Below are 27,265 nucleotides of genomic sequence, written 5' to 3'. Positions count from 1 at the left end.
CATTTTGATCTAGACAGATTCCTGCTATTCATTATAAAGTGAAAAACGATCTTTCCAATGTGATTCTACTTTTCTAAAGGAACTTGAGAAGCAGTTCTGGAAGAATACATATATTGAGAGGCTAATTGTAGTTATTTTTAGGGGGTCACCAATTTAAATTTTATTTTCATATATTTCTGATTTACAGGTCTTTTTTCTTTTCTCTATAAATATGTACAAAGGTAATATCTGTAACTTAAAAATGCCCACTTTGAGAAGTCTAAATACATGAAAACGTATTTATAAAGACACATACTCATTCCTAGGCTTGCGTTCCTGCTCTTGGCCACCCGTAGTCTATAATCTGCAGAGAGCTCCCTCTACATGCAAATCGGGTGATGGCTGTTGAAGCCAGGCTTGCCTCCTTGTTCCTCTTCAAATACGCCTGGCACACTGCTGCCACAGGTCCTTTGCACTTGCTGTCTGGCTCAGGGCATGCCTTCCAACAGACACCTGGATGACTGGTTCCCTCACTTCATGCCGATCTGCACCCAGAAGTCTCCCAATCATGGAGGATCTCCTAATCCCTCTGGAATCGCACCCCCAGCCCTGGACACTTCCCCCTCCTCCACTTCATTACACCGCTCACTGGCTGGTGTTCCATGCATGTGTCTTATTTGCAGGTCCCGCAGATGTCGCTTCTGGAGGGTAGGGGCTGTTTAGACCTGTGGCCCAGGCCCAGGTGATTCCTAACTCAGTGCATAGCTGGAGGGTAAATTTTGGGAACGGTTGTGACCTGAAGAGGGATGATTTTTCCTTCTTTCTTACACGGACACTAGTGGTCCTTGATCTTTAGGGAATAACAGGCCCCCTAAGAATTTAAGGGAAGTTCCTAATACCTGTCCCAGAACAAGCATGAACGAATGTTCCACGTAGTTTCCGGGGCTCTGAGGACCTTGTGGAGCGGCTTCATGAAGCTGAAATCCACTGCCCTGAACCACAGGTGTCCGTCTTCCGAGCCTAATTTGCGAGTAAGTGACCAGAACGATCTTTCCTTCGGGTTCGTCCGACCGAGAGAGGCGGCGCGAGCACCGCACAAAGGAGAGCTTTCTCCTCAGGGCCAGAGCTCGCCACGGGGGAGGACGCGTCCTCAGCCCGGCATCCGCACAGGAACCGCCGCCGGAGCTCTGCCGTCCGCCCCGCTTAGTGTCCTCGCGGGATGAGCGGTCTCCCTTGGCGGCTCTGAGGGCCCGGACACCCGCTCCCACGGGCGCTGCCGGGCTCCCTCCGAGGGGCCGCCTTCCGGGGCCCCGCGCCCCTCCCCCCGGGGCGGCGTGTTACGGTCCGTGATCAAAGGAACGAGACTGGTACAAAGCGAAGGTCAAGCAAAACTTTATTTCGCGCCAAGCATCAAGAATCAAACTGACCGGTCAGGGCTATCTCTTACGAAAAGGCGATGACGATGATCCCGACAAGGTCACTCCCAAAAAGGCCGCTCCGGACAAGGCTGCTCTAGATGAGGCTGCTCCGCAGATGAGGCCGCTCCATGATCGGAGCCGCTCCCAAGAAGAGGCCACTGCTCCATGAGGTTGCTCCCCAGACAAGGCAGCTCCCAAGAAGAGGCCATTCTGGACAAGACTGCTTCCCGGACGAGGCTGCTCCCAACGACGAAGAGGCAACGATGACCGCGACGATGACAAGGAGGACAACCCGGATGACCCAGACTCTGCTCCCCACGATGCCACTCTGACAAGGCTGACACCCAGAGGAAGTCACCGCTGCAGACAAGGCCGCTCATGGCTCGGGGTGGCAAGGCATTTTGCGGCGAGGCTGCTGGCGGCTAGGGGCCCTTGGCATATCAGGGCCACTGGCGTCTCGGGACCACTGGCATCCAGGGGCTGCAGGTGTCAGGACCGCTGCCCGCTGGGCCGCTGGACCACTGGTGTCTCCGGACCGTTGGCCTCTAGGGGCTGCAGGCGTCGGGACTGCTGACCACTGGACCGCTGGACCACTGGGATCTCGGGACTGCTGACCGCTGGGGGGCTGGACCACTGGCGTCTCAGGACCACTGGCGTCTAGGGGCTGCAGGCGTCGGGACTGCTGACCACTGGGCCGCTGGCGTCTCGGGACTGCCATCAGCGCAACTGCCGGAAGCTGTGGCTCCGGGCTGCTGAAGGCGGGGCGGCTGGAAGCTGCAGGCGGCTGGAGGCTGCAGGTGGCGGTTCGGAGCCGCTGGAGGCAGGTTATAGCTCTTACAAGAGCTGTTCCAGCTCCTCCACTCCGCGGACTCTTCCGCTCCCACCCACTCTTCTCCTGCTAGTCACAGCTCTGCTCTCCTGCTAGTCACAGCTCTCCTCTCCTGCTAGCCTCGCACACCAACCTTTATGCGGTTGGTTGAGCCCCACCCCTATACAGGTGGCCAATCGGATCTCAAGTCACCCTAGTGGATATACACATGCCGCACCGATTGGACGTCTTCGCCTGGCCTGCCCCGCCCCTACATCCGGGGTCCATAAGCAAGTTCCTCTGGGAGGGGCAGGCCTTACAGGCGCTGACTGGCTTCCTCAGGTCCCTCCCGCGGGGGCCGCGTCCGCAGGCGCATCCTGCCGGGGCCGCACGTCCCGCAGCTGCCACGAGCGGACGCCGAGGACGAGGGTCCCGGGAAGGCCGCAGAGGAAGCCGGACGCGGTGGGACGCTTCGGTCAAGGGGCTGTTCGCACGGGGCTGGACCCGAGCCAGCGGGACACGACGATGGCCACGCAGAGGACTAACGCCCCAGCAGGGCCGCGGCCCGAACTCGGGCTCTGGGCGACAGCAAGGGCCTCGGGACGACGCGCCTGACGCCATCCGGGGCGCCCCCGCGCGGCTGCGGCCGAGGAGGCGACGCCCGAGCGCACGAGTACGCGCTAAATAAAACGGTTTCCCGCGTTCCCCGACTCTGAGCCACCGCCACGCAAACGCTCCGCTCAAGGGGCCTCGGCGGCCCCGTGAAAGCAGACGGCGGCGGCCCCGCACGCTCTCGGCCGACGCCCCGGGAGCGGCCGAGCAGGGGCACGAGCTCAGCCGGGCTGACCCCGGAAGGGCGCTCCGGGGGCGCTGGGCCCACGAGCGAAGACCTGCCCCGCGGCCGCCCTGAAGGGCTCCTCGAGCCCACGAGCGCGTCAGCCAAGCCCCGGAGTCGCATGAACGGGTCGTCAGGGTCTCGGGGTCCGTGACCGGCTCACCCCCGGAGGAAGTGGGGTCGGTGACCGGCTCCCCCCGACAGGAAAGGGAAAACGCTCCCGTGGCGACCGTCTGGGAGGCGGAGGGCACGGGTGTCCGGGGAGCCGCGCGCCGCTCGGCCCCGCACCAGTGGCCGCAGCCGAAAGGCCCGCAGGTACCCGGGCTGGCTGCCAAGCGAGCTGCGCCGGCCCGGAGGGTCCGCAGACTGGGCCGTGGGGCCGAGCTGGAGCCCGGAGATAGCGCCTCGGGCGCAGATAAGGGCGCGGCAGCAGGAGCTAATCAAAGGCGGCGAGGCCGAGAGCGCGGAGCTGCCCTGACCTCGGCCGCGCCGCCGGCCTGGCCCGCCCTCCTGCTCGCGGCTGATAACCTCCCTCCCTCCGCGTCCTCCAGCTCCTGGACGGGCTCCGAGGCCGAGGCTCCCACGCAGCCTTTCGGAGGGGTTCGTCAGCCACAGGACCCCGCCGGCCGCGGGGGTCCGAGCTCTGCCCGCGAACACCTTGTCTGCCTCCGGCCGCGCGAGAACCTTCCGGAGTCCGCACCCTGGCTCCAGCACACCGCGCGCCTTCTCCGGACTGCAGTTCTTCCAGACCGGCTCCTTCCACGGCTGAGGACTTGCTCAGGGGTCTTCAGCACGGCCTCGGGCTTCGTGACGCCTCCGAGGCTTCGTGGCGAGAGGGACACCGAAGTGGTGTCTGTGTGTGACCCCTCTGATGGCGGGGGTGGGGGTGCAATTCCACGTTAGGAGTCGAGATGGGGGTGGGGCAGCAGCTATGGGACTTCGTCATTAGTTATTCAGTCAACAAACACTTCCCATGCTCCAGGAGGTGGAGGAACATGGGACAGCATGGGACAACATAGTGGCATGGCCAGTTCCGGGTGGGAGGGGCCGGGGGTGCTGGCAGCCACAGTCCAGAGGAGCGTGAACGGGTGCACTAAGGTGGGGACACGGAAGGTGGAGAAAAGAGACGGGTATTAGAGCCCATCGTCCTTCCAGCTGTTTCTTACTATTGATTGCAAAAGCCGAACATTTTCATTCAAACTGTATAAATAAGGACAAAATATAAAAAGCCCCTTCTCTGGCTTCACACCCCACACATCACAGGAGACCACTTTTAACAGATGTTTGATTTTAGGAAGGGACACTAAAGGAGAGCAGGATGTCCCCCTCCCCCCATTTCTGGTGTGACCTGGGCAGACACTTCTGAGATAACAAACCAGAGAACTATTTCTTAAAGGATGAGTGTGCTTGGATCTTGAATTTCTTAAGTAACAGCTGTGTTGAAATGTAATTCCCATACAAGACAGCTCACCTGCCTAAGCTGCCTAAGCTGCACAATTCCACTGGGCGTTCATATGTTCACACACGCGCAACCGTCACCCCAGGCAACTTTAGGACGTTTTCATCACACCAAAAAGAGACCCAGCACACATTAGCCACGACTCCCCATTTACCCTTGAACTAGTGAACTAAGTAATGAATGTGAAGGTAATGCTACTCCTCTTTGTTACAATATTAATTTTTTTCCATTTGTCCATTCTCAATTGATTTCTTCCTAAATCAATTGCTAATTGCTTTAGTTCCTAAAGAGCTATTGACATGAAAAGCATAATCATGAAACTGAAATTCAGCTCAGGATAATATTAGGATAATGAAACAGGAGTTTTCAAATTTATTGAGTGTTCATCACAGGATACATGTCACTTAAAATGATGGGAATTGTGAATTCTTTCTACGAGAACTTTTAATTGTTCAGTTACTTCCAGAATCCTCCATGGCTTCAGGACTATTAAATTTCATCATCTAAAAGTGACAACAATATCATTTGAATGGTTCCTTATATTATGTGGACTGAAGGTGAAATGCTTGCAATTCATATTTTGAGTTGTTTTTCTGAGGGACCTAAGCTGTCGACAAAAGCAAATTTGTTTCACTTGCTTCTTTAAGCAGGAGTATACAACTGCCTCACAGCAGGACATGTGTGCTTCTAGCAAACTTCAACCTGGTCCTGGAGAGACTCCAAATGCCCTCAGATGCAGAGACCACCTGTGGGATCGGAAGGAGCTGCTGCGCACTCACCCTCCTTAAAGCAACTCCTTTAATGTGTCAGAAATGGTACACCTCGTGTAGGCTTTGGTTCATACTGAATTTCATGACTCATTGGATTCTTTGCGTCACCAGCCTCAGTAGGAACAAAAGGACTGTGACCAGGAAGATACCAGGCTGAGGCAAGAGTAGAGAAGCAGGAAAACAAGACTTGCCTCTTTCTCCATTTTTAGAACTTCCCTTAACAGATGCATTGTTCCCACCAACAACTTGGCATTTGTTTTCGATCTCGATGGAAATGTTCATGTTTGACAATTAAAAAACAAGTGGATTTAGATTTCAGAATTTATGTAATTTGGTCTCAAATTCTCAAACATTTGTTGATTGACTGCAGGATATACCTTCTGATAGAACCCTCCCCTCCTCAACCATCATGATGGAAACACTTCGTATCCTTTCTTATTGTTTTGGAGTTTGATACCCAGGTTTCCTGCATGAAACATCTTCCTCACCTGTTGTTGCCCCCCCCCCCTCAGTCTGTCCCTGCTTCTGAACAGCTGAACACAGCACATGTGTAAGTCTAGCCCAGAGCCTGCCATCATGTCTTCACTCCTCCCTGGAGGACCGCAAGACTCGCCGAGAACAGGGACCATCTCATTCCCTGTCACCTTATATGCAGCCTGTGTTGCAAACGATGATGCCACAGGAGTGGATCCTGATCTCTCAAGGGGGACTCTACTACTTTGGAAAGTACGAGAGTTCCCCACCCTGGGGCCAAACCAAACTGCACCTTCAGAGAGAGTGAACACAAATACAGTCAGAGAGGAACACAGAGAGGAGTTTAGACACTGGATCTCAGCCCAGCCTCACAGACTCTGTGTGTGGATGTGATGTGTGTGCTGTAAGCATCACTATTACAGTTTTTCTGGAATTTCGCATACCGAATACCTCATCCTAACTAAAAGCAATCTTTCCTCTAAAGCGATCCAGATGGGGGAAGTGCAAACATTCAAAACATGTGCACCAAGCAAAGGGGTACAAGCTTGATGGTCTTTTTCTCTTTTTAAAGAAATTTTATTTGAGGGGGTGCCTGGGTGGCTCAGTGGGTTAAAGCCTCTGCTTTCGGCTCAGGTCATGATCCCAGGGTCCTGGGATCGAGCCCCACATCAGGCTCTCTGCTCAGCAGGAAGCCTGCTTCCCCCCTCTCTCTGCCTGCCTCTCTGCCTACTTGTGACCTCTGCCAAATAAATAAAATATTTTTAAAAATTTTATTTGAGAGAGAGAGAGTGTGTGCGAGCACATGAGTGGGAGGGGCACAGGGAAAGGGAGAGAGAATTTCAAGCAGACTCTACCCTGAGCGCAGAGCCCAACGGAGGGGTTGATTTCACAACCCTGGGATCATGATCTGACCCAAAGCCAAGAGCCAGGCACTTAACTGACTGAGCCACCCAGGGGCCCCTGTCATTTCATTCTGATCCTCACAAGACTGGAGTCCACTCACATGTATGTGGTGGGGTAGTACAAACACAGGAAACACACGTAGTAGGTCTGAGTATTTTCAAGTCTGCTATCATCTACTAGCTAATGGCCTAAAACACTAGGTTTGAATTTAGGACTTTCAGATTCCTCCAAGTTCTACACGAGGAGAACAGCCCCAGCCCTGGTAATGTGCCAGCCATGTCCACATTCATAGACCCAAGGATGACGATAACCACCACAGACCAAGGTAACTCCTGTCAGGGTACAAAACAGTCCTGCTAAGGCAGGGCTGTTAATGGATTCATTCCCAAGGACTGTCACATTTGCCCATTCAAGCCAGGGGTCATTTCAGCACATTTGGAAAGTAAATCTCCTGGCCTGAAATAGAGAGTCATTCTAAATTCCTGGCAAAGATGGACACTGCTGGTACGATCTTTTCATGACTGGACAGATCAGATTTAGATAATTATGAGAACGTGGGGATGAGTAGATATTTGTGTCTCATTGTGCAAGTACAGTTATAACTGAAAAAGGCAAAAACAAGGCACTGGATGTTCTAGCCGTGAAAGTCAGAGTCTGTGACTTCTGAGGGGAGTCCAACTGCGGTTTACAGTGGCATTGGGAATGGAAGAGAAATTGGTCCAGGGAAGACCAGGGGTCTCTAGCATCATGGACAGATCGGTTTTTGATGACAAATCCAACAGTCTGAAAGGTTACCTCCTCCACCCCCCACCTTAGCAATGGCCTGAGAAAGACAGACGGTGGTGTCATCTTTCCAGGAAAATGTCGCAGTGAAGGGGAGAGAGGAGAAGGATTCATAGCTAGATAAAGTATGAAGTCTTGATCTGGCATCTTGTGTGAAAGCAGTCTGCTCTGATGTTAATTATCTTGTCAGTTTGATTTTGAGGTGTCTGGTGTTTGCACCAGATTACTGGGACCAGATGACTGGTGGCACCTTCTTCAGTTGTGATGCATGTGCCCAAGGACTGACACTGTCATTTGGCAGCAGTGTCAGTGATCAAGAATTCCTACTGGGTCCTTTCCAGCAGTCTCACCATCTTACTCATCAGAGTAAAATGGTAACTGTCTCTAAATGATAAAAGACTGTCAAATGTCCACCGTTAAATCTGATGAGAGTTCATTTAAAAAGGAAATGTAGTTATTTCTGTGATACACAACATTTTAATAACTGAAACTATTACTAAGAACACAGGCGGCAACCTCTTCCACTTTGGCTGTAGCCGCAGTCGCTTCTTCCTAGAAACATCGCCAAAGGCAAGGGAAGCAAGGGCAAAAATGAACTATTGGGACTTCATCAAGATACAAGGCTTTTTCACAGCAAAGCAAACAGTCAACAAAACCAAAAGACAACTGACAGAATGGGAGAAGATATTTGCAGATGACCTAACAGATATATGGCTGGTATCCAAAATCTATAAAGAACTCCGCAAACTCAACACCCAAAGAACAAATAATCCAATCAAGAAATAGGCAGAAGACATGAACAGACGTTTCTGCAAAGAAGACACCCAAATGGCCAACAGACATATGAAAAAGTGCTCCACATCACTCGGCATCAGAGAAACACAAATCAAAAGCACAGTGAAATACCACCTCACACCAGTCAGAATGGCTAAAATTAACTAGTAAGGAAATGACAAATGCTGGCGAGGATGCGGAGAAAGGGGAACACTCCTACACTGTTGGTGGGAATGCAAGCTGGTGCAGCCACTCTCGAAAACAGCATGGAGGTTCCTCAAAAAGTTGAAAATAGAGCTACCCTACCACCCAGCAATTGCACTACTGGGTATTTACCCCAAATATCAAAATGTAGCAACCCGAAGGGGCACCTGCACCCCGGTGTTTATAGCAGCCATGTCCACAATAGCCAAACTATGGAAAGAACCTACACATCAATCAACAGATGAATGGATAAAGAAGATGTGGTATAGATACACAATGGAATACTATGCAGCCATCAAAACCCCCAAATCTTGCCATTTGCAACAATGTGGTTGGAACTAGAGGGTATTAAGCTAAGTGAAATAAGTCAATCAGAGAAAATACAGTTATCATATGATCTCACTGATATGAAGAATTTGAGAAACAAGATAGAAGATCATACAGGAAGGGAGGGAAAAATGAAACAAGATGAAACCAGAGAGGGAGACAAACCATATAAGAGACTCTTAATCTCAGGAAACAAACTGAGGGTTGCTGGAGAGGAGGAGAGTAAGGAAGTAGGAGAGATAGGGTGGCTGGGTGATGGACACTGGGGAGGGTATGTGCTACGGGGAGTGCTGTGAATTGTGTAAGCCTGATGAATCAGAGACCTGTACCCCTGAAATAATACATTATATGTTAATTAAAAAAAGAAAGAACATTATAGTAGGACATATCAGATTTCTAGAAATTTTATACAATTTCTAGAATACTTGCAACATATACTTACACAACACAAAGAAGGCTTAGTATGACTTATTTGACAATACTTCCTATGTAACCTAACATGTCAAATAAGGCTAATTAGTTTAACATCTTTCTAAAAAGATAAGGTGATTTTACAAACCTTCTGAGATGCAGTAGGGTCTCTGGAAAATCCCAAAGTTATCTCCAGCTCAAAAAGACATCAATTAGAATTTGGTTTGGGGGGAAGTTTATAAAAAATATCACAAGGTTTTAAAGCACTTGGTCAAATAGGATCACAGGCCACGGTGAAATGATACTTAGTTCTCCATTTAATCATAATGACAAAGACTTCGGCAAATGCGGACAGTTAAACAGTTGCGTAAAAAACTTAGCTCTATCAACAGAGAAGACTCAGTTTTCTTTAGTAATCAAAGCCATGAAAAACACATTATGAAACCAGGAAATTATTATATTTTTTAAGATTTTATTTACTTAAGAGAAAGCGTATGCATGAGCAGGGAGGAGGGGGCGAGGGAGAAACAGACTCCCTGCAAAGCAGGGAGCCTGACATGGGGCTCAATCCCAGAACCCTGAAATCATGACCTGACCATGACCTTTGTTTTCTAGGCAAACACAGAATCTTTGATTTCTAGATTACTTAAAAAGTGAAGGACAACCTTTTCACAACCTCTTACCAAAAGCAGACCAAAGTCCAAGAACACTTTGCCCTTTTAAAAGAGAGAACACCCAAATCTAATTTTGCAGATTTCTTTCTTTCTTTCTTTCTTTCTTTCTTTCTTTCTTTCTTTCTTTCTTTCTTTCTTTCTTTCTTTCTTTTCTTTTCTTTTCTTTTCTTTTCTTTTCTTTTCTTTTCTTTCTAGAGATCTTTCTTTTTTAAGAGATCATTCACACATGGATGGGGATACAGAGGGAGAAAATCATTTCTTAAAGATTTTATCTATTTGGTGGGGGATGAAAGACAGAGGGAGAGAGAGTCTTAAGCAGCCTATGGACTGAGCACAGAGCCCAAGGTGAGGCTTGGTCTCATGACCCTGAGATCATGACCTGAGCTGAAACCAACAGTCCAATACTTCACTGACTGTGCCACCCAGGCTTCCCAAGGAAAGAGAATCTTAAGCAGGTTCCACACCCAGCACAGAGCCCAGCATGGAGACAACTCAGAGCTTGAACCCATAACCTTGAGATCATGACCTGAGCTGAAATCAAGAGTCAGACGCTAACCAACTGAGCCACCCAGATGGCCCTGCAGATTACTTTTGACGTTAAATTTATTCATTGAAAACAAAATCTTAAATTTGCTCTAAGCCAGCTTGACCATACACAAAATTCTTTAGCAAAGATTCCTTTTCCACAAACCTCTACAACTTTTTAAATATCCCTTCAAATTTTTTGCTGTTTTTCCTTTTTCCCATTCTGAAATAACCAGTCTCACTTTAGAACAAAATCACTCTTTTCTCTCAACAAAAATGTATCTTCATTTCCCACACCTTCTCTTACCAAAAACACGCATCTTATGTTCCTTGCAAATCTTTCCCTTATTATTTCTAATACCTTACACTAAGTTCTAATCTTTAATGCTCCAAATATCTTAATTTCTGAGGAAAATAAGGAAGTCAACAATTGTGAGCTGTCTTTTACTCTTGAATTCTCTGGCTTGGCAAATTCGTAAGTATGTTATATTTCCTCGAACACATGCTTTCTCAGTATGACACAACACGTACTCAGTCATAGACTCAAAGAGCTTTAGCTACTCTGTAAAGCGAAGCCAGAAAGCAGACAAACCTATCCATACTCAGTAACCAATGTTTCAGGATTTTATTCAGAAATGGCCTAGGTATTCCATGACTAATTTAACTTAACAAAACTTCAAGGTTTCAGGTTACAAAGCATTTGGGAAACTATTTAAAAAGTTAAAAGTTAAAAAAAAAAAAAAAGCTAAAAACTTCTGACCCGCTTATAACTAGTTACTCATTCTCTCAACAATTTACTTATGAAAATTCCATTATACCAGATTATTTTTCCTGATGACAAATTTTATAAACCAAAACACGAGCTTATTCAACTAATAAATCCAGGCAGAATAAAAGATATAAGTGTGCATATTTAATGTTATAATTCTATAGACATGTCTATTTCATTTAAACCAACAAATTCTAATCAGCTTTAATACTGAGTATTTTCCCAGATCACATGAACCTGAAAAGCATTTAGGCCTCTATGCTATTTGTGAGAATTTTATGAACATTTAATTCATTTCAGCACTTAATTTTCTTTAAGTCACCTGGATAGAGCTCTTTTACAAACTTTGGCAAGCCATATGGAGGGGGAAATTCCTCACAAGTACAGTATGTATGTATAAACACTTATACACATAGATGTCAACAGAGACCTTATAGCTTTTGTTTTAAAACTTTAGCCATGAGACAGGTAGAATAATGCAGAACTCACTACCTGGATCCAAATTGTATGTCTGGAAGAAGAAATAAGTAAATGTTACCTGCTCAGGTGACTAAAGTATTGAGAAGACACTTAGGATTTTTCAATTGCCCAAGTTTCATATAACCCTTTCCCCTTTTGTTATTCTTCTGTTAAGAATGACCTCCCTGAAGTGTGTATTCAAAGACGAGGCCTAGCTAAGGGTGTGGGGAAAAGACCAGGTAGAGCATTTACACCCTAAAAGCAAGGCGGGGTGGGGGCACATAAGTTCCTCCCAGAAGAAACTTTGTTTCCTAAGACAAGAGTTTTTACAATACTGACCAGCCATTTGGGAGATAGAAGTGGTTTTAGGATTGGTAACAATAGGTGAACTTTGAATTGATCCCAGAGTTGCAAAGTGTTGCAAAGGGTTGATCTGTCCATCTAACATTATCTTTGATTTGTTATGTTTCAGGGAGATTTCCAGCTAAGATGAAAATCAAAGATTTCTATATTCTGTATTTAGACCTGCTTGTCTTTGGGAAGTTTTAAGTAAATCCTTTTTACAAAGCCTTCAGAAGGTTTTTCTTTCCTTCTGAATGCACAGTTTGATTTTAGCTTAGGGGAGAAGGCCTACAATAAAATGACGATTAGGCACTGAGTATCAGCTTCTGGTCTGGCCATCTTTTGATCACAGAGCTACTTTACAAAAATCTTTTAAATATTTTGTTAGTTTTTAGCTGGGACAAACAACAAATATTTTTGGCAGGAGTGAACATCCCCTCTTGGATGTAAGAGGGGGTCCCCCCCCCACCAAAGACATACAAAGATGACTACCTTCCCAAGATCTAGGGAGTAACTCCCTGGATTACTGGAGTTACTCCAGGAAGTAACTCCCAAAGACAGCCAAAACAAAGAAGTGACAACTGCCACGTCCAAGGCATGTAGAAAGCCAAGCCAAGTTCTTAGGATACAAAGTGAGACCAGTGAAAGGGCAAGACCTATCCCTGTGGGGAGAGGGAGTCGATAACCAATGGGTTTTGGAAAAGAAGAGACAACTCAAGAAGTTTTATTTTCCCCTCTTGACTGGGCACGGCAGACAGAGATCCAGGAGAGCTGGCTCTGGTAAGGACCCTCACCCTTAGTCTGCCTCTGCCAGCTTCCCCAAGACCTCACTCGCAGGCTCCAAGGAGACTTAGTGCAGCTTCAGTGTCCACCAGAGCCTGGCAAGGTTTCCCATTCATTTTTAGTTTCCCTGGGCTATTTAAGGGAATAGCGTCATTTTCCAAAAAACCCTTGAAGTCCCATCAACTCTGGGAGGGGCCCAGATGGGAGTTCTCCTTTGAGTAGATACGGAGGCGTCCATAAGGCCACACCAGCTGGCAAGCTTTGTAGTCTGGTTCCTCAGTTCCTTTCAAAGTACTCAGCTGCAGTCATGAGTTCTATCAGAGTGATGGGAACTCAGTTCCATCCTGGTTTGCTTTTTTTAACTAGTCTACTGGTCTCAGGAATTGGTCCATTTACAAACAGGGCAGCAAAAGCAAGGTTGAGTGACCTCGCTTATTATATGCAACCGGGGTCCCACAGGAAGAGAGCTTCCAGACGGGGCTGGAAAGTTGGCCAAGGTTCATCTTGTTTGCTTATTTGAATAAACCAAATGGGGCAGTCAGGGAAAACTCCTTCCGACAATGGCTTTTCAAAGGTCAATCACCATTCTTGCAAACATTTTCTGGGCCCTGAGGGAACTGTAATTAAGAGCGAGAACCCTAAATGTCTTCAGGTTTATACCAATCTGCTTCAGGCATCCATTCTGGGGCTTCCTCGGGGCTAACCAGCACACGCTTAAGCCCACAGAGCTCTGGAAGCCTGGGTCCCTGGACCTGCTAGTGACTGAATTCTTCAGGAAACTTTTGGGAATCCTCCCCGTTCTGAGGAAATTCTTTGACTATGGCTCCGTAGTTCAGTCTTTGACCAAGGAATTTAAGATATCTGAGGAGGATCTCCTGCAGCCTGGGGGAACCCATTCTGTTTGTTTGGTTTGGGAGCCCTGGCCTTCAAAATCTTGCCCAATGGGAACATTCCTCAGAATGGCCATCGTTATTCTAGGTTGTATTCAGTAAAACTGTCATTGTTGTAAATATCTACAGCTTCTGGACCACAGTTCTTAGACAACAAATAAGAAGTTGTGCCAAATCTCTGCTCAGCGGGGAGCCTGCTTCCTCCTCTCTCTCTCTGCCTGCCTCTCTGTCTACTTGTGATTTCTCTCTGTCAAATAAATAAATAAAATCTTTAAAAAAAAAAAAAAAAGAAGTTGTGCCAAAAAGGTGGTGTGCTCAACTCTTGGAACTAAGGCTTTGGGTTTTCTGGGGCTCAAGTAATATCCAAAGGGATGTGTTGTTGGGGTGCGGACTGTGTGGTGTTCTCTAGTGTATCTCACCACGTGGAGACCTTCCTGAGGTTGGCGGGTAACCTAGTGTCAATCTAATCTGTTCTGTGACCAACTTCTGGGTGAAGTTGGGTGGCAAGCTTTCCAACAGCTATTAGACGCTCAGCCCATGCCCACCAATCATGCAGCTTTGGGCGTCCAAGATTCCCATTAACAATAGCCTTTAACTACACAAAACACACTGGATCCAGGCCAGCTTACGTGAACCACCAGCAACATGGAATCAGAGACTTAACCAAGGGCTAAGGATCCTGATCCGAGGGGACTTCGGACTGGACTGCCAGCAGTTTTCAACATGAAGTCAGTGACAGTCATCTAATGTGAGCTTGGGAAGCCAGTTAGGTCAGGAGCTTGACACAAAGAAAGTAGAGCTCAGAATGGAGAGGAACTTACCCACGGCCCTTGGGAACAACAAGAAAGAGAATGCAGTTTGTGGGTGCCATGCCTGTGATTCTCATGGCCCCTGAAGCTGTCAGAAGTGCCCTTCAGATCCCATCACTGCCACCCAATCTGTTAAAATCCAAAATTCATCTGAATAAAATGTAAAGATCTTATTAGTTTTATTCAATAATTCATCAACCAGGCAATATCTTGTCTGGCAAATAGAAAGAACCTCCAAGAGCTGTACCAAATGGAAGACGTTCACGGGCAGAGAGAGACTGAGCAGAGCTGACCGTTTCAAGCAAAGTCACCTGAGTTTGAGGGGCTGGCGCGTGGGGGTGGGTGTCCACTGGGGATTATCTTGCTAGTGCTGACCAGATTAATTCTAGATGGCTGGCTTAAGATGCCACTCCTGAGAGAGGCTGAAACTACCCAACAGTTTAGGTATCAAGTCTTGGTGTGGTGACATGGGTTTAGCACAACTGACTCAATTTGGGGCCTGTTGCCTCTTTTTAAACAATACTCTGTAATTAAAAAATTCCTTTCTAAGGTGTTTCAGTTACTTCTGAAGAACTCCAGTGCTTATCAGTTGGTTAGCATGCCAACAGAAACTTGCACAGTCATACATAACTACAAAGTACTTAGAATCTAATTCATCCCTTAAGCTTCCACATTTAAAGGGAAAAAAGGCATGAGTAAGAGAATAAAGATGACAGAATTAGTCTACTGGAACTCGAATGAGAAAATGAATGGAGCCGTACCAGACTTCCTCTGGGCTCACCGCCACCAGCTACATTTCTTCAAAAATTGGATTCCAAATGTCCCATATTCTCTTTCAAATTTTGCTTTTGTGAAGTAGGAAATCAACATTTCCTTAATGAGTATATAAAGTTTTTGCCTCTGAATGAGGATTTTTTTTTAAACTTTAGAACCTATATGACTGAGAATCTCTTCAGTAAATTTTTAGTCTGTGAGAGGGAACAGTTAATATGTCCTCTCATGGTTCACAGGTTTCCTCTTACGTTGACTGTAGTTTTTAATCATAGAAGAGATGAGAGTCTTTTTCATAGGTCCTACACGTCACCTTCTCATTTTATCATCTATTTCAAGTAGAACAATTAGAAATCTTCATTTTTGAGCTTTTCTTAATTCCCTGGGAAAGGAAACTATGCTGGAGCAGGCAGTACTGGCTTGAGGGAGACAGAAAGCCACCCAAGGAGAGATCTAAGGACACTGTCCATCTCACTTCATTAGAGACTACTTGAGTCTGAACAATTAGCACATTAAATGAGTCTGCTAAATGAGATTCTAAATGTTGGTACAGTTATATACCAAATAGACAGGCAAACATGGTGGTATATTTTAAAAGCCAGATATATTTTTAAAAGATCATGCTTACAATAAGTAAATTATGTAGTGATGAAACATCAAAAAAAGTTGATGAACAAAAGGCACATTCTAAGAGTTCAGGAGTAGAAAGAACAGAAGAGTTCTTTTTGGTTTGGTTCGAAGTAGGAGAAAAGGGAAACAGGTATGTTAAAATTATTTTTCAGGTGAAGGTTTCTGTCAGTTGAAGCAGTTAACATTGGCTTCTTTCTCCCTGGTCCAAAGCAGTCTCCTCTTTCCTTGGCTTCTGAGAATGTGTTTAATCTTCCGCGGTATAGAGGTGATACATCAGAGCCACCACAAGCGCCGAGATGGCTGGGATCACCCAGTTGGTCCACCAGCTGGAAAGAAACGGCAATAATGCTTGCATGACGTTTGACGCACGGGACTCAAAACCTTTGCTCCTTCTAATTACCATGAAAATCACTGTGGCATGTCTGTACTACCTCTGTAATCTGCCTGGATGAAACGTCAACTCTGAGTTGCTAAAAGCAACATGAGTGCAACACATGCCCTAGTATACCAGCAAGGGCTCTAGCTTTGTAAGAAAATTAATGATCCCTATCCCTAGGCCACTTAAACCTATTTCTCTAAACTTACACAAAGAGCTATCAATCGCTCCCCCAACAGATGCTCCCTACAAATAGCGACTTACCTAAGGACACCAACTCTGGGTTATGTATCACAGGTTCACAAAAGCAAATAGTCCTTACAGGTTTTATTCTACTTACATATGTTAAGAATTTAAAATAGCTAAACTGAGAACAAGAAAATCAAGGTTCTCATCTTAGGAGAGCCATCAGCAAGCTTTACAACCAAGAGAAAAAGCACATCTCCCGGACTGTGAAGTTAAGGAGTTTGAGTCGTAGGATTTTATTAAGGCTGCTATGAGCACCACAGCGCTATGTTCCGTGATTCTGTTTTGAAAATCTAATATTTATCCACGCATAGTAGATTTACCACATTAAGAAACCGCGTGCCCAAACTACTTAATCTGTGGTTCATAGGTGTAAATGCAGAAAAATCCCTAACTTACATACTGTTTCAGTCCTGGTGCCTAGAATTTTTCATTGACTATAAATGACAGATAACAGATCAAACCAGAGACAAAACTAGAATGATCTTCAATTTAGATATGAACCTATAGTTTCTTAGAAAACAAAATAATACAAGCTGTAAAATGTGAATTAAGCCAGATAATGCCTATAAAATATATTTTCTGTCATAAACTTACTATCCTCTAATACTCTTCAAACACCAACCCCTACAAAGACTGAGTTCAATAAAAAGATCTAAACTGCAAAAGGATTACAAAAATCACTTCCATCTTGCTGGGGTTTTCAGTTTCCATTTAGAAGGAAACTGACCTGCCAACAAACGTATGGTGAAGGACTACTGCCTGAATGCAGGGAACGTACCAGAACCCCAGCAGACTGGCTCAGTTACATCTGACAGGGTGAAATAAAATTGGCACAAATGTGTGGTTTTGAGCTTGGGGCCAAATCTCTCTGTCCACCAAGAGATACATGCGGTTATGCAAGATGATATGGTAGAGCTGTCACAAATGTTAATAGGATCTTGGACTGTGACACAGAAATCCAGTCCCTAGACCAAGAGTTCATGTTATACTTAAAGGAATGCTGAGCTGAGGCTCAGGGAGAAATAATCACTACAATTTAAGAAACGGACCATATACTGAATGAGAGAGCACGTTTGCCTGGACAGTAAAAGACTGTGTAGGCCAGAGGACGACCCTGGAGGAAAGGAGACCTAATCTATTCAGTCCACAGCTGGAGGGAGAGATTTGGGGTTGTTCTGAAGAATGTCCAGAGGCTGAGCTCTCTGACAGTTGAGGAGGGGATGTCCTCAGTCATCTGGGAGCCAAGTGGAGAAGACCCTGGGCTGTCCACTGAGAGGGGGTGCAGTGGGACCCTGAGTCCTCAGGTGGGTAAGAGCCCTAATCACACCCTGATTCCACTGGCCTTCTGATCAGTTTAAGAGAAAACTACGACATACCTGGAATTAGAATCAACAGTAGTAATGAGAGTTTCCTGAAACACAAGAGAAAAAGTGAACTTAAAGGAAACATCTGAACATTTATTCAATTGATTAAGAACATCTTTTAAAATAAGATCACAATACTCAGTACATTCTTCAAAATGCATAGGAAGGGAAAATTATAACATAAACTTTTCACTAAAAGGCCTAATTTCACCATTTTTAGAAGAAAAAGATTTAAAAATAATGTGTATTTAAGTTACTTACAAACATAACCTAGATAATTTGAAAAAATGTTAAAAATAGGCGACATAAAATATCTTCTACACAGTACACATCTGAATAATGTAAAATTGAAAACAGATATCATGTACATGGGCACATAACCCCATGACTACCTTGAGGAAGAGAAGTTTAATTCTTTAAAAGCATAAATGAAACCTTCAGTAAAATCAATTATTTCATTTGATTTTTATCTGAAGTAAAAATGTACCCAAGTTGTATTAAAAGGCATGTCAACCAAGAAGAGAAAAAATAAGAACTGTCATTTAAATCACCACACTGTGGACCACCACCTTTCCTGGCCTTCTCTAACTCTGACCAGACAACTCTAAAAAGTGGAGGCCTCAGGAACTGACCTCACAAGGTCACTGGCCAAGAAACCTCCCAATAAGGACGGCCTTTGTGTGTCCTGGGGTCTTTCACAGTTGGCTTATTTTGCCTTCCAGAACTTTCTGAGAGAAGTTCTATCAGTACCATATAAGTGAAGTAATTTTGGCTCTAAAAAAATACACACTTCCCCAAACAGATGAATAACTAAGGCCTGAGGAAAAATACACTTTTCTGGACTTGAAAGCTAAGAAGCACTCTTTAGAAATTTCACACCAGCAAAAAGTATTAGTGCCTCAGAGGAAGGTAGCCATAAGTAAGGTAGCTTCATCTGAAAGCTCATCTCTGCAGTTTCCCAAAGCACAAGATAAGCCATTAGCAAAACAACCCACACTCCGCAGTGAGGCAAAGCTATACACAGCGAGCCAGCGCGTTAGAGAAACCCAGTGAAAAGGCACAAAACTGTTAGGGAAGAGCAAGCAAATCAGTTAGGAGACCCACAAACCTGGAAATATGGCCTTTAAGATTCCTGACACAATAGGGGGGAAAAATAAGTCATTTAAAAAGAAAACTTCACACATTTATTATCTTTCTAAGCAATGTTAAATCTTAGTGACTACAAAAGTATTGGTAGCTACTGCAAGAGTATTTTTCACACTTGGCGTGGATGAGTAACAGTAACGAGGATTACCAGAAGTCCCCGGACCACACGAAACGGTTACTCCGCTACTAGAAGACGCAATAAGCTCTGAAACTGGAGCACAAAGGCTCACTGAGAGTGAAACATTATTGTCACAACAGAAAGTTAAGCCCAGAATAGTAAACAACGCAAACACAAATCTGTTATTTTGTTATACCAAGCACGTGCATTTTACCAACATGTGGACAACTCTATGGAAACCAGGCTGGCCTAGCCTTCCCCCAGCTTCCATCACTGCCCTTAGCGTTAATGCTGAAACTGTTAGGGCACCATCACTGCCAGCAACGACAAAGATTATATACATTTCTGAGTGTTTATTATCTGTTAGGATCTTAACCCAGAGATGCCCGAGAGTTAAAGCAAGTTGAATTACCACTTACCACACTGATGAAAAAGGAAACTGAAACTGTCCTGCCCGTCCAATGGTCTGAGGGGCCCAAGCTGGGCCTCTGGGTATAACTAACAAATATGTCAACAACCAACAGGCAGAAAAGACCATGTTTTTTTTACTACAGGCTCTGCCACTTGTTCACTCTATGACCTTGAGGGGCTCAATTTCACATAGCAAAAATTAATAATTCCACCAGTACATGAGAAGCTATATATAAAATCATGCAAAGTTCATCAAGTTTTTGTAAAGCAAAATCATCTCATTTATACATTCATCTGCTTCAGCCTATTCCTTAATTGGAAGCTTTCCTAAAAATATCAGGGACACTGACGCCTTGGAGCCTACAGAAGACGCTTAAGAAACTGCACCAGCTGCAGCTGGGACGGGCGCTAGCCGTGGTTCTGCGGTGCGAACTGGACAAGGTCAAAGCTTGCAGCAAAATCTGAGCTTTACTGTTACCTTCCGTAGAAGGTCTATGAATCCCACAGGGAGAGCATAAGGCCCAAATAAAGTCACTTAAACTGCAATGATTTGAAAACTACAACCAAAAAAAGGTATTGATACTACTGATATCCTCCATGTAAGCAAATTTAAGATATAAATTTGTTTAAACATGGATCATTTCTAACTCCACAAAATACCTTATTTTAGCAACTAAACACCATGTTTTCTTTGGGGCAGGGTCAAGCTAATAATCTTTGTTGCTTCTTATTTCATAGTTCAAATAGGTATTTTCAGGGGCAGCAATGAACAAATTCAGACCACAGCTTACGTGTATCAGCCTGGACATAGACCGATGGTTATACAGAGACACACACACCAAAAGAAATACCTAAGGGCACACTCTTCTGGCAAACTAGAAGTATAAGAAAGATAAACCCCAAAAAGTGGTCATGTATTTTTTTTCCATTGTATTTACTTATGTCCTCTAAAAAAGACAGCAAGTTCTTGTCCTACTTCTGCTGATACAAGCAAAGTTACGTATTTTTGAAAAGAGGAATAAGTCTGTCTTTAAGAAATAGAGCAGCATGGGAGAGGACCTGCTTACCAGCTCAGCTAATTTCTGTTTGTGGGCATCACTGTTTGGGATATGACTGGATCTACAGTAAATCTAAGTTAATGTAATGAGCCTGATCAAATCCTTGTTTTATTATAGCTAAATGATTTACACTAAGATTATTAACACACTGAACACCTAACAGGAAAAAAATACATAGTTTTTCCCTGTCCTGACTGTGCAGAAAAAGCAAAATCTATCCACATCACAGGATTTGTTACCCCAAAAGTAGCCTCAAAAAAGGTGCTAATGTCACATGAGCCAACAGCGAGGACTCAGCAACTGTTACAGAGGCAATTCAAACTCTGAAGTCCATTTTTTATCTTCCCAAAGTACTCAGATCACCAACACTGAACTTGTTGAATAGGGAAAGGAGAGGATATAAATGAAATTGCTTTGTAGGAAATAGCATTAATCAAGACTTATATTGTACCATTTGGGGTATGAAGGTAAATATGGCCTTTATGCTCTATTGGATTTACTGCTCTGATTTTGCTGTAGATTAAAGACAACGTCTTGTCAACAGCAGCTAGTAAATGAGTTCACCAGTTCTTCATACAGGCCCTGTGGAGTCCCACTGTTGGGCTCTAATAAAAGCAAGAACAGGAACCAAAAAAGAAAAATTATTCTCTTATTCTATGGTTTAAGCAAAATGTTCCTCCATGGTCCTTTAATTACAGGCCAACAACTCTTCTGTCTGCTTGTACTTGTCAGGGACTCTGGTTGTTGTCATCAATTCTTACTGTGGCTTTATCTTCAAACGTTAAGTGAGAAGACCAGCTCAGAGAGAAGGGCTAGTGAACCAGGGTATAAAATTAATATCCCCTAGAATGTATTTTCCTTTCCTAAGGAAAAATGCATCAAAAAGTTATTATTTCATTTGATTAACATTAAATTCATCCAATAAATACTTATTTAACACCTATTATGTCCCAGGGACAAGGAGATGAAGAAAACATGGGTAGTGTCCTCCAAGGCTCAAGTAGTAGTAAGTAAATCCTCCTCTGCTCAGATTTTAAGTTCTCTGAAAATAAGGCTTGTGTCAAATTTCTGAGATCAGAAGCATAGTGCTTACTCATAAAAGTAACTCTTTAAGAGGTATCTACTGATACTTAGATGAAAAATGGTGTACTGAGAGTCTTACAAAGAGAACACACAAGCAGTCCTAATGAAACAGGATGGCTGATCTATGCACAAAGTATTTTGCTAAGTCAACAGGTTACATGTTCATCTAACCTAGAGAGACCTACGCTGGTCTCATTCAGATAGCTAAAAAATGCTTGTTCTGCAGTTTGACAGGTATGAAATACAGTGAAGACAGGCACAGCCACGGAGACACTGGAGATGACACACTTACCGAAGGCTTGGCTAACTTTGCTCTGTCATCCTGCAGAAAAAAAAAAAAAAAAAAAAAAAAAAAAAAAAAAAAAAAAAAGGCACATTGTGGAATGAAAGGACATTTACAAAAGTACCATATCCAAAAGTAAGTCACTTTTATTGAGATTTTTTAAAAAAACATTGCTATTCAGTAACTAGCACTTTAGGACCTTCTATCTAGATTATTCATGACGAAGTCTGATCCATCTGACTTGACCGCAAAAGTTAATAGCTGATTAAGTGATTAATTTTCAGTCTAAAGTTCCAAGTTTAGAACATCACCCATGATAATCACATTTATGCACTTGTGCACATACACATTTACTAGCCTTGGATTCTGATCTTCAGTTTGGGGGCGGACCGAACTGGATCCTCCCCCACTACCCTTGGAAATGAGCGCAGGTGTGTGTACCTGTGCGTGCGACTGGGTGCGGCATCCTCGGTGAATCCCTGCACTCTCCCCCCGCAGGGTTATACTTTTCTTTTTTTTTTCCTTTTTTATTTTTTTAAAGGTTTTATTTATTTATTTGACAGACAGAGATCACAAGTAGGCAGAGAGGCAGGCAGAGAGACAGGAGGAAGCAGGCTCTCCACGGAGCAGAGAGCCCGATGCGGGGCTCGATCCCAGGACCCTGGGATCATGACCTGAGCCGAAGGCAGAGGCTTTAACCCACTGAGCCACCCAGGCGCTCCAGGGTTATACTTTTCTTAAACCTCTGACTGAGGTAGTCCAAACTAAGGTCACCTAGAGGTGACTCCAGGGGATCCCAGTAGGCAGAAGGGGCAGAAACGCTGTAATCACAGCCACAACCCACCTCCTCTACACCCGCAAGCTTAGAAAGGGAAGAATAAGGATAGAATCAAACATTTTAAAGGAAACCCCCTCTGGTTACCATAAAACTACCTCAACTTTGGTGAAGTATGAAGATGAAGATGAAAATATGTGGGTGAATAAACTCTCTAGCTAAGGAAAGCTCATTCTTTCCTCAGGGGGTACTGTTACCCCTCCCACCACCAAACAAACAAACAAAAAGCCCACCTCCCCATTCAATGGAGATTGCTCTAGAACAGATTTCCTACTTTCAGACCTTCCTAAAGAGCCTGTAAGGTTTCGTTCCTTCATGGATATTGCAAGAAACAAAACTTTTCTTTGTGGGGGAGCAATGTTAAATTTCTTAGCTTGCTAATTGGTATATGGGAGGTTATTTGATTAATATTTTATATGACACACCTGTTGATTTGTATTTATAAATGTTTTATAATAAATGACAATATTATAATTATTGGCAAATATATTTGGCAATTATATGTGAGTTTTATTATAATGACAAAACTTTTCATATGGGTTTTGCTTTTCAGTGGTCTCTCAGCATGCACACTTAGGCTAAGGCCACATGCCCTCATTAGCCCCTTTCTTTTTTTTTTAAAGATTTTATTTATTTATTTGACAGACAGAGATCACAAGTAGGCAGAAAGACAGGCAGAGAGAGAGAGAGGAGGAAGCAGGCTCCCTGCTAAGCAGAGAGCCCGATGTGGGACTTGATCTCAGGACCCTGGGATCATGACCTGAGCCAAAGGCAGAGTCATTAGCCCCTTTCTAACAGCACCTCCTCCTGCCTCTGGCTAGCTCCAGTGAAGCAGCATGAGCAGGGGAGCAGAGAGGAGACCGCGTAACCGTGCTGAGGGACCCAGGTGCTCTCTAGAGGTAAGAACAGCTGAATGTCAGGCAACAGATTCACTATCTGCTTAGAGAACTCCACCACCTCTTCCCAAGAGTTCAGCTACACTCCAGATAACTTTGGTTGACAGATTAGCAAAGTTTCATAATGTCATTCAAAACTGTCACAGAAGGACCTAAATTCGTATTATAGCCCCGGGTTTATATAAAAGCTATATTAGGCAGCATTTTCCCCAAGTCAGTTCGGGGACTGGCACCAAAGTTGATGTTCTCAAAGATCTGGGGTCATGTAGGAAGAGTGAGGAAAATGTGTGGGTTTTACAGAAGACAGAGTTCATTCATTTAACAGAAGGGGTTTAAAAATTTTTAATCATTTTTTTAGAATTGAAATATTCTCAAATTATGACAGCAGAAGGGAGTTTCTTAAGAAATATTTCTTAAGGGGCGCCTGGGTGGTTCAGCTGTTAAATGCCTGCCTTTGGCTCGGATCATGATCACAGGGACTTGGGAGCGAGCCCCGCATCGGGCTCCCTGCTCAGCCGGAAGCCTGCTTCTCTCTCTCCCACCCCCCCTGCTTGTGCTCCTTTTCTTGCTGTGTCTCTGTCAAATAAATAAAATCTTCAAAAAAAAGAAAAGAAAAGAAAAAGAAAATTTTCTTAAAACATTTTAGTTACAAAAGAAAAAAAAAAAAAAAAAAAGAAACCGTGCAGGGTCAATGACCCCCACCATGACACTTCACAGTATGAGAGCACTGGCCCCTAGCCTTGGGTTAGAGGGTCCTGACTCTAAGTGACAGTGAAAACTGCAACCAGGGAAATACAAAGAAATTTCTGGTCGATTATTTATGATGAGAATGGTATTATATAGTCAGGAGGAATTGTTTTTGCTTTACTACTTCTTCAGTTTTGTAAGATGCAAGTCTACATTTTTGAGAGAGGTCAAGCCACAGCCTTCAAGAAGTGGTGTCCCCAGTAAGGTACTCACCGGATGGAGCTCCCCAATGATGTATGTTTGGGACAGTTCTCTAGCGTCTGTAGAGTGTCCCACGTCCTCAAAACTCTCAGTAGCATCCCCTCCAGCTTGTTCCCTTAACACTTCTTCCCCACCAGGATGCTGTATGAAGGACAGATAAATAAGTTAATAAGTTAATAATAAGTTAATAAGTAAATAAGTTAAAAGGAAGTGGCCAGTTTTCTTAACCAAACAGGCTACTCTAGAGTCTCAGATGTCAATGCGTGAATACGATTCATCCAATATGTGGATGAAAAGAGCATACTGTTCTGTATTTAATTTCCCTCTTGAAAATTCATTAAATCTTTCTCCAGTAGTCAAGATGTTCATTTCCCCAGATCACTCTTACAGCTACAAAACTTTCAGACATGCATTTTTAACCCTTTGGGAATGTCCTCTTTGCTTTTCCCTAAAGCTCTCCAAATCGTTCTTCTTGACCTTTACCCAAACTATTTTTTCTGGAGTCCCATACCCTCGCCTCTGACTGCTTTGTTCTAGGTGTGGACTCATACTATTACACCTCAGATGGTAGCTGTGTGGTAACTCCTCTTTGAAAAGCACCCGGCCCGTCAGCCAAGTACAGGAAGTGTAGAGCCTGTCGGGCAGGTAAGCATGTCCCCTGCTTCTAGCAGAACTCACTTTCTAGTAGGAAGAAAGAGGAAAGCAAGCAGGTGCAGCAGGAACTTGTCTAAGCTGCTGCCGTCCGGACAAATTACTGACGGGGACAAGGCAGGCCAAGAGTACTACTCCACTAGGGCCGGAGCGAAGGCCTTGTGCAACCCAAGTATTTTAGAGACCTCAGCCGCTGCTTAGCTGCTCCAATTAGTGAAACAGAGGGTCACAGTGCAGGGAGGGGCTGACCAAGTGGCCCAGGCACCGACACAGTTGAAGTCGAGAGAGCCTCAGGCAAGGAAAGGCTGTCTCAGTCAAGTAAAAAGAGTAAGTGCTTGGTTCTATCACCGTGAACACTTTTATGGGAGAAAGAAACCTTCTTAAATTGAGCCTCACCATTTCCTTAGATCAGATTTACCCTGCCCTTGAGCAAAGCACCTGTAGGCAGGAATCCAATAACCAAACAAAACAGTCCTCGTCTGCAGAACTCACAGCCTCCGTTCTTAATTGCTCCCAGTGATGGAAAACACAAAGGCACCTAACAGAGAACAGTGGACGATTTCTGTTTTGAAATCCATTTCTCCTCCTACTTTGTTTAAATATATCTACTGCTATAGAAATCTACTTGTTTTTTCCCGCTACTATTGTAAAAGCTATCCATCTAAATTATAGTAAAACTGGAAAACACAAAGAAGAAAATAAAAATCACCGAAACCAGCTATGGTCCTGACATCTCAATGGCGCTAAATATACACACATGTACCCATGTCAGTAATTTTTTAAAGAAAACGGAGATCATTATCTCTTGCATATGGTTTTGTTAGATTAAAAGCAGGTTATAATACATGATACAGAGACAGTACTGCCTAGTAGTTACTTACTACTACTATGTGAACTCAGGAAAATAATGGCATTTATCTCATATAATTTTTTAAGACTAAATGTGTTAATATAGGTATCTGACACATAACATAATGACCGATAAACATTGTCCAGCATTTTCATTAAATATTTCCCAATGTCATAAAGCATCTTTCCTCAGCATGACTTTTTAAGCAGCTGCCTAATGCTGCATACTGCAGGAATTTCCAAACTTATTTAGATGTCTTCTACTGGGCACACAGAAAATCGGAAGTCCACTTTCGACAAACATGAGAAGCCACACCAGTGGTGTACTTGGTTGAGTGGCTCACTCTGAAAGCCAGTCTGAAGCTTCCTGGTGCACCCCCAAGGCTATGGCAATGGAAACCATGATTTGTTGATTCTGGAACAGTCTATTTACTGTTGGGTATGGACTGAGGAGTACCGAAGCAAAACACAAGAGATATAAAATGACAACTTACTCAACAGCCAGAAATTATGTAAGTTCACAGACTGTTTTCCTTTCGTGTGGGTGGCTGAACTCATCTGTTCTTTTTAACTTTTGGTTCCTATTAAGGAAATGTGAATATAGACAAAATCTCTCACAGCAAATCATTAGTTTCCAGTTACAGTCTATCTCCCAAGGAAATTTTCAAATAAGGTTAAAAACATAGACTGGCATTTCATAAAGCATCATAAAACTAGACAAGTTTTTAAAATAGAAAATTTTGATTTTTAAAATGCTAAAACATAAAGGTAAACATTCTGCTTCACAGAGAATAACACAACAGTCTTAACCTGGAACAAAAGGGCAACTTCCCAACTTAATTTTTTTTTTTTTTTTTTTTTTTTTTTTTTTTTCCCAACTTAATTTTTGACCAAGGAACGAAAACAGGAGAATATGTCTCTACATGTACATATGTGTGTATCTAGCTATGACTTAGACTTTGCCTAAACCATCTCTGTGAGACAGTTTTTTTCAGGGGAAAAAAAGGAAAGACATCTTGGCTTCCACTGGCTCCACTGACTGCTATTTAAGAAATATTATAAAGTGGGGCGCCTGGGTGGCTCAGTGGGTTAAAGCCACTGCTTTCAGCTCGGGTCATAATCTCAGGGTCCTGGGATCGAGCCCCACATCAGGCTCTCTGCTCAGCAGGGAGCCTGCTTCCTGTTCTCTTTCTCTGCCTGA

The 27,265-nt window shown here is 44.3% G+C and overlaps 1 protein-coding gene across 2 annotated transcripts in view; it reads right to left on the bottom strand.

Moving 5' to 3' along the window:
* Positions 1–15,752: 15,752 nt before the first annotated feature.
* The window catches only part of LOC131810899 (cytochrome b5), a 37,108-nt gene continuing 25,595 nt past the window's right edge, over positions 15,753–27,265 (bottom strand). The window contains exons 2-5 of one of the 2 annotated variants that reach the window (XM_059138880.1): positions 24,577–24,705; positions 21,895–21,924; positions 17,799–17,833; positions 15,834–16,123 (exon numbers count right to left, since the gene is read on the bottom strand). In XM_059138880.1, the coding sequence (XP_058994863.1) occupies positions 16,042–16,123; positions 17,799–17,833; positions 21,895–21,924; positions 24,577–24,705 (276 nt within the window). In that variant the 3' untranslated portion in view covers positions 15,834–16,041. Of the gene's footprint in view, positions 16,124–17,798; positions 17,834–21,894; positions 21,925–24,576; positions 24,706–27,265 lie in introns of both variants that reach the window. The other variant, XM_059138878.1, reaches the window with a different exon arrangement.

The sequence above is a fragment of the Mustela lutreola genome, chromosome 11 (genome assembly GCF_030435805.1).
Source record: "Mustela lutreola isolate mMusLut2 chromosome 11, mMusLut2.pri, whole genome shotgun sequence".
Lineage (NCBI taxonomy): Eukaryota > Metazoa > Chordata > Mammalia > Carnivora > Mustelidae > Mustela > Mustela lutreola.
This window is presented reverse-complemented; position numbering and strand designations above follow the sequence as displayed.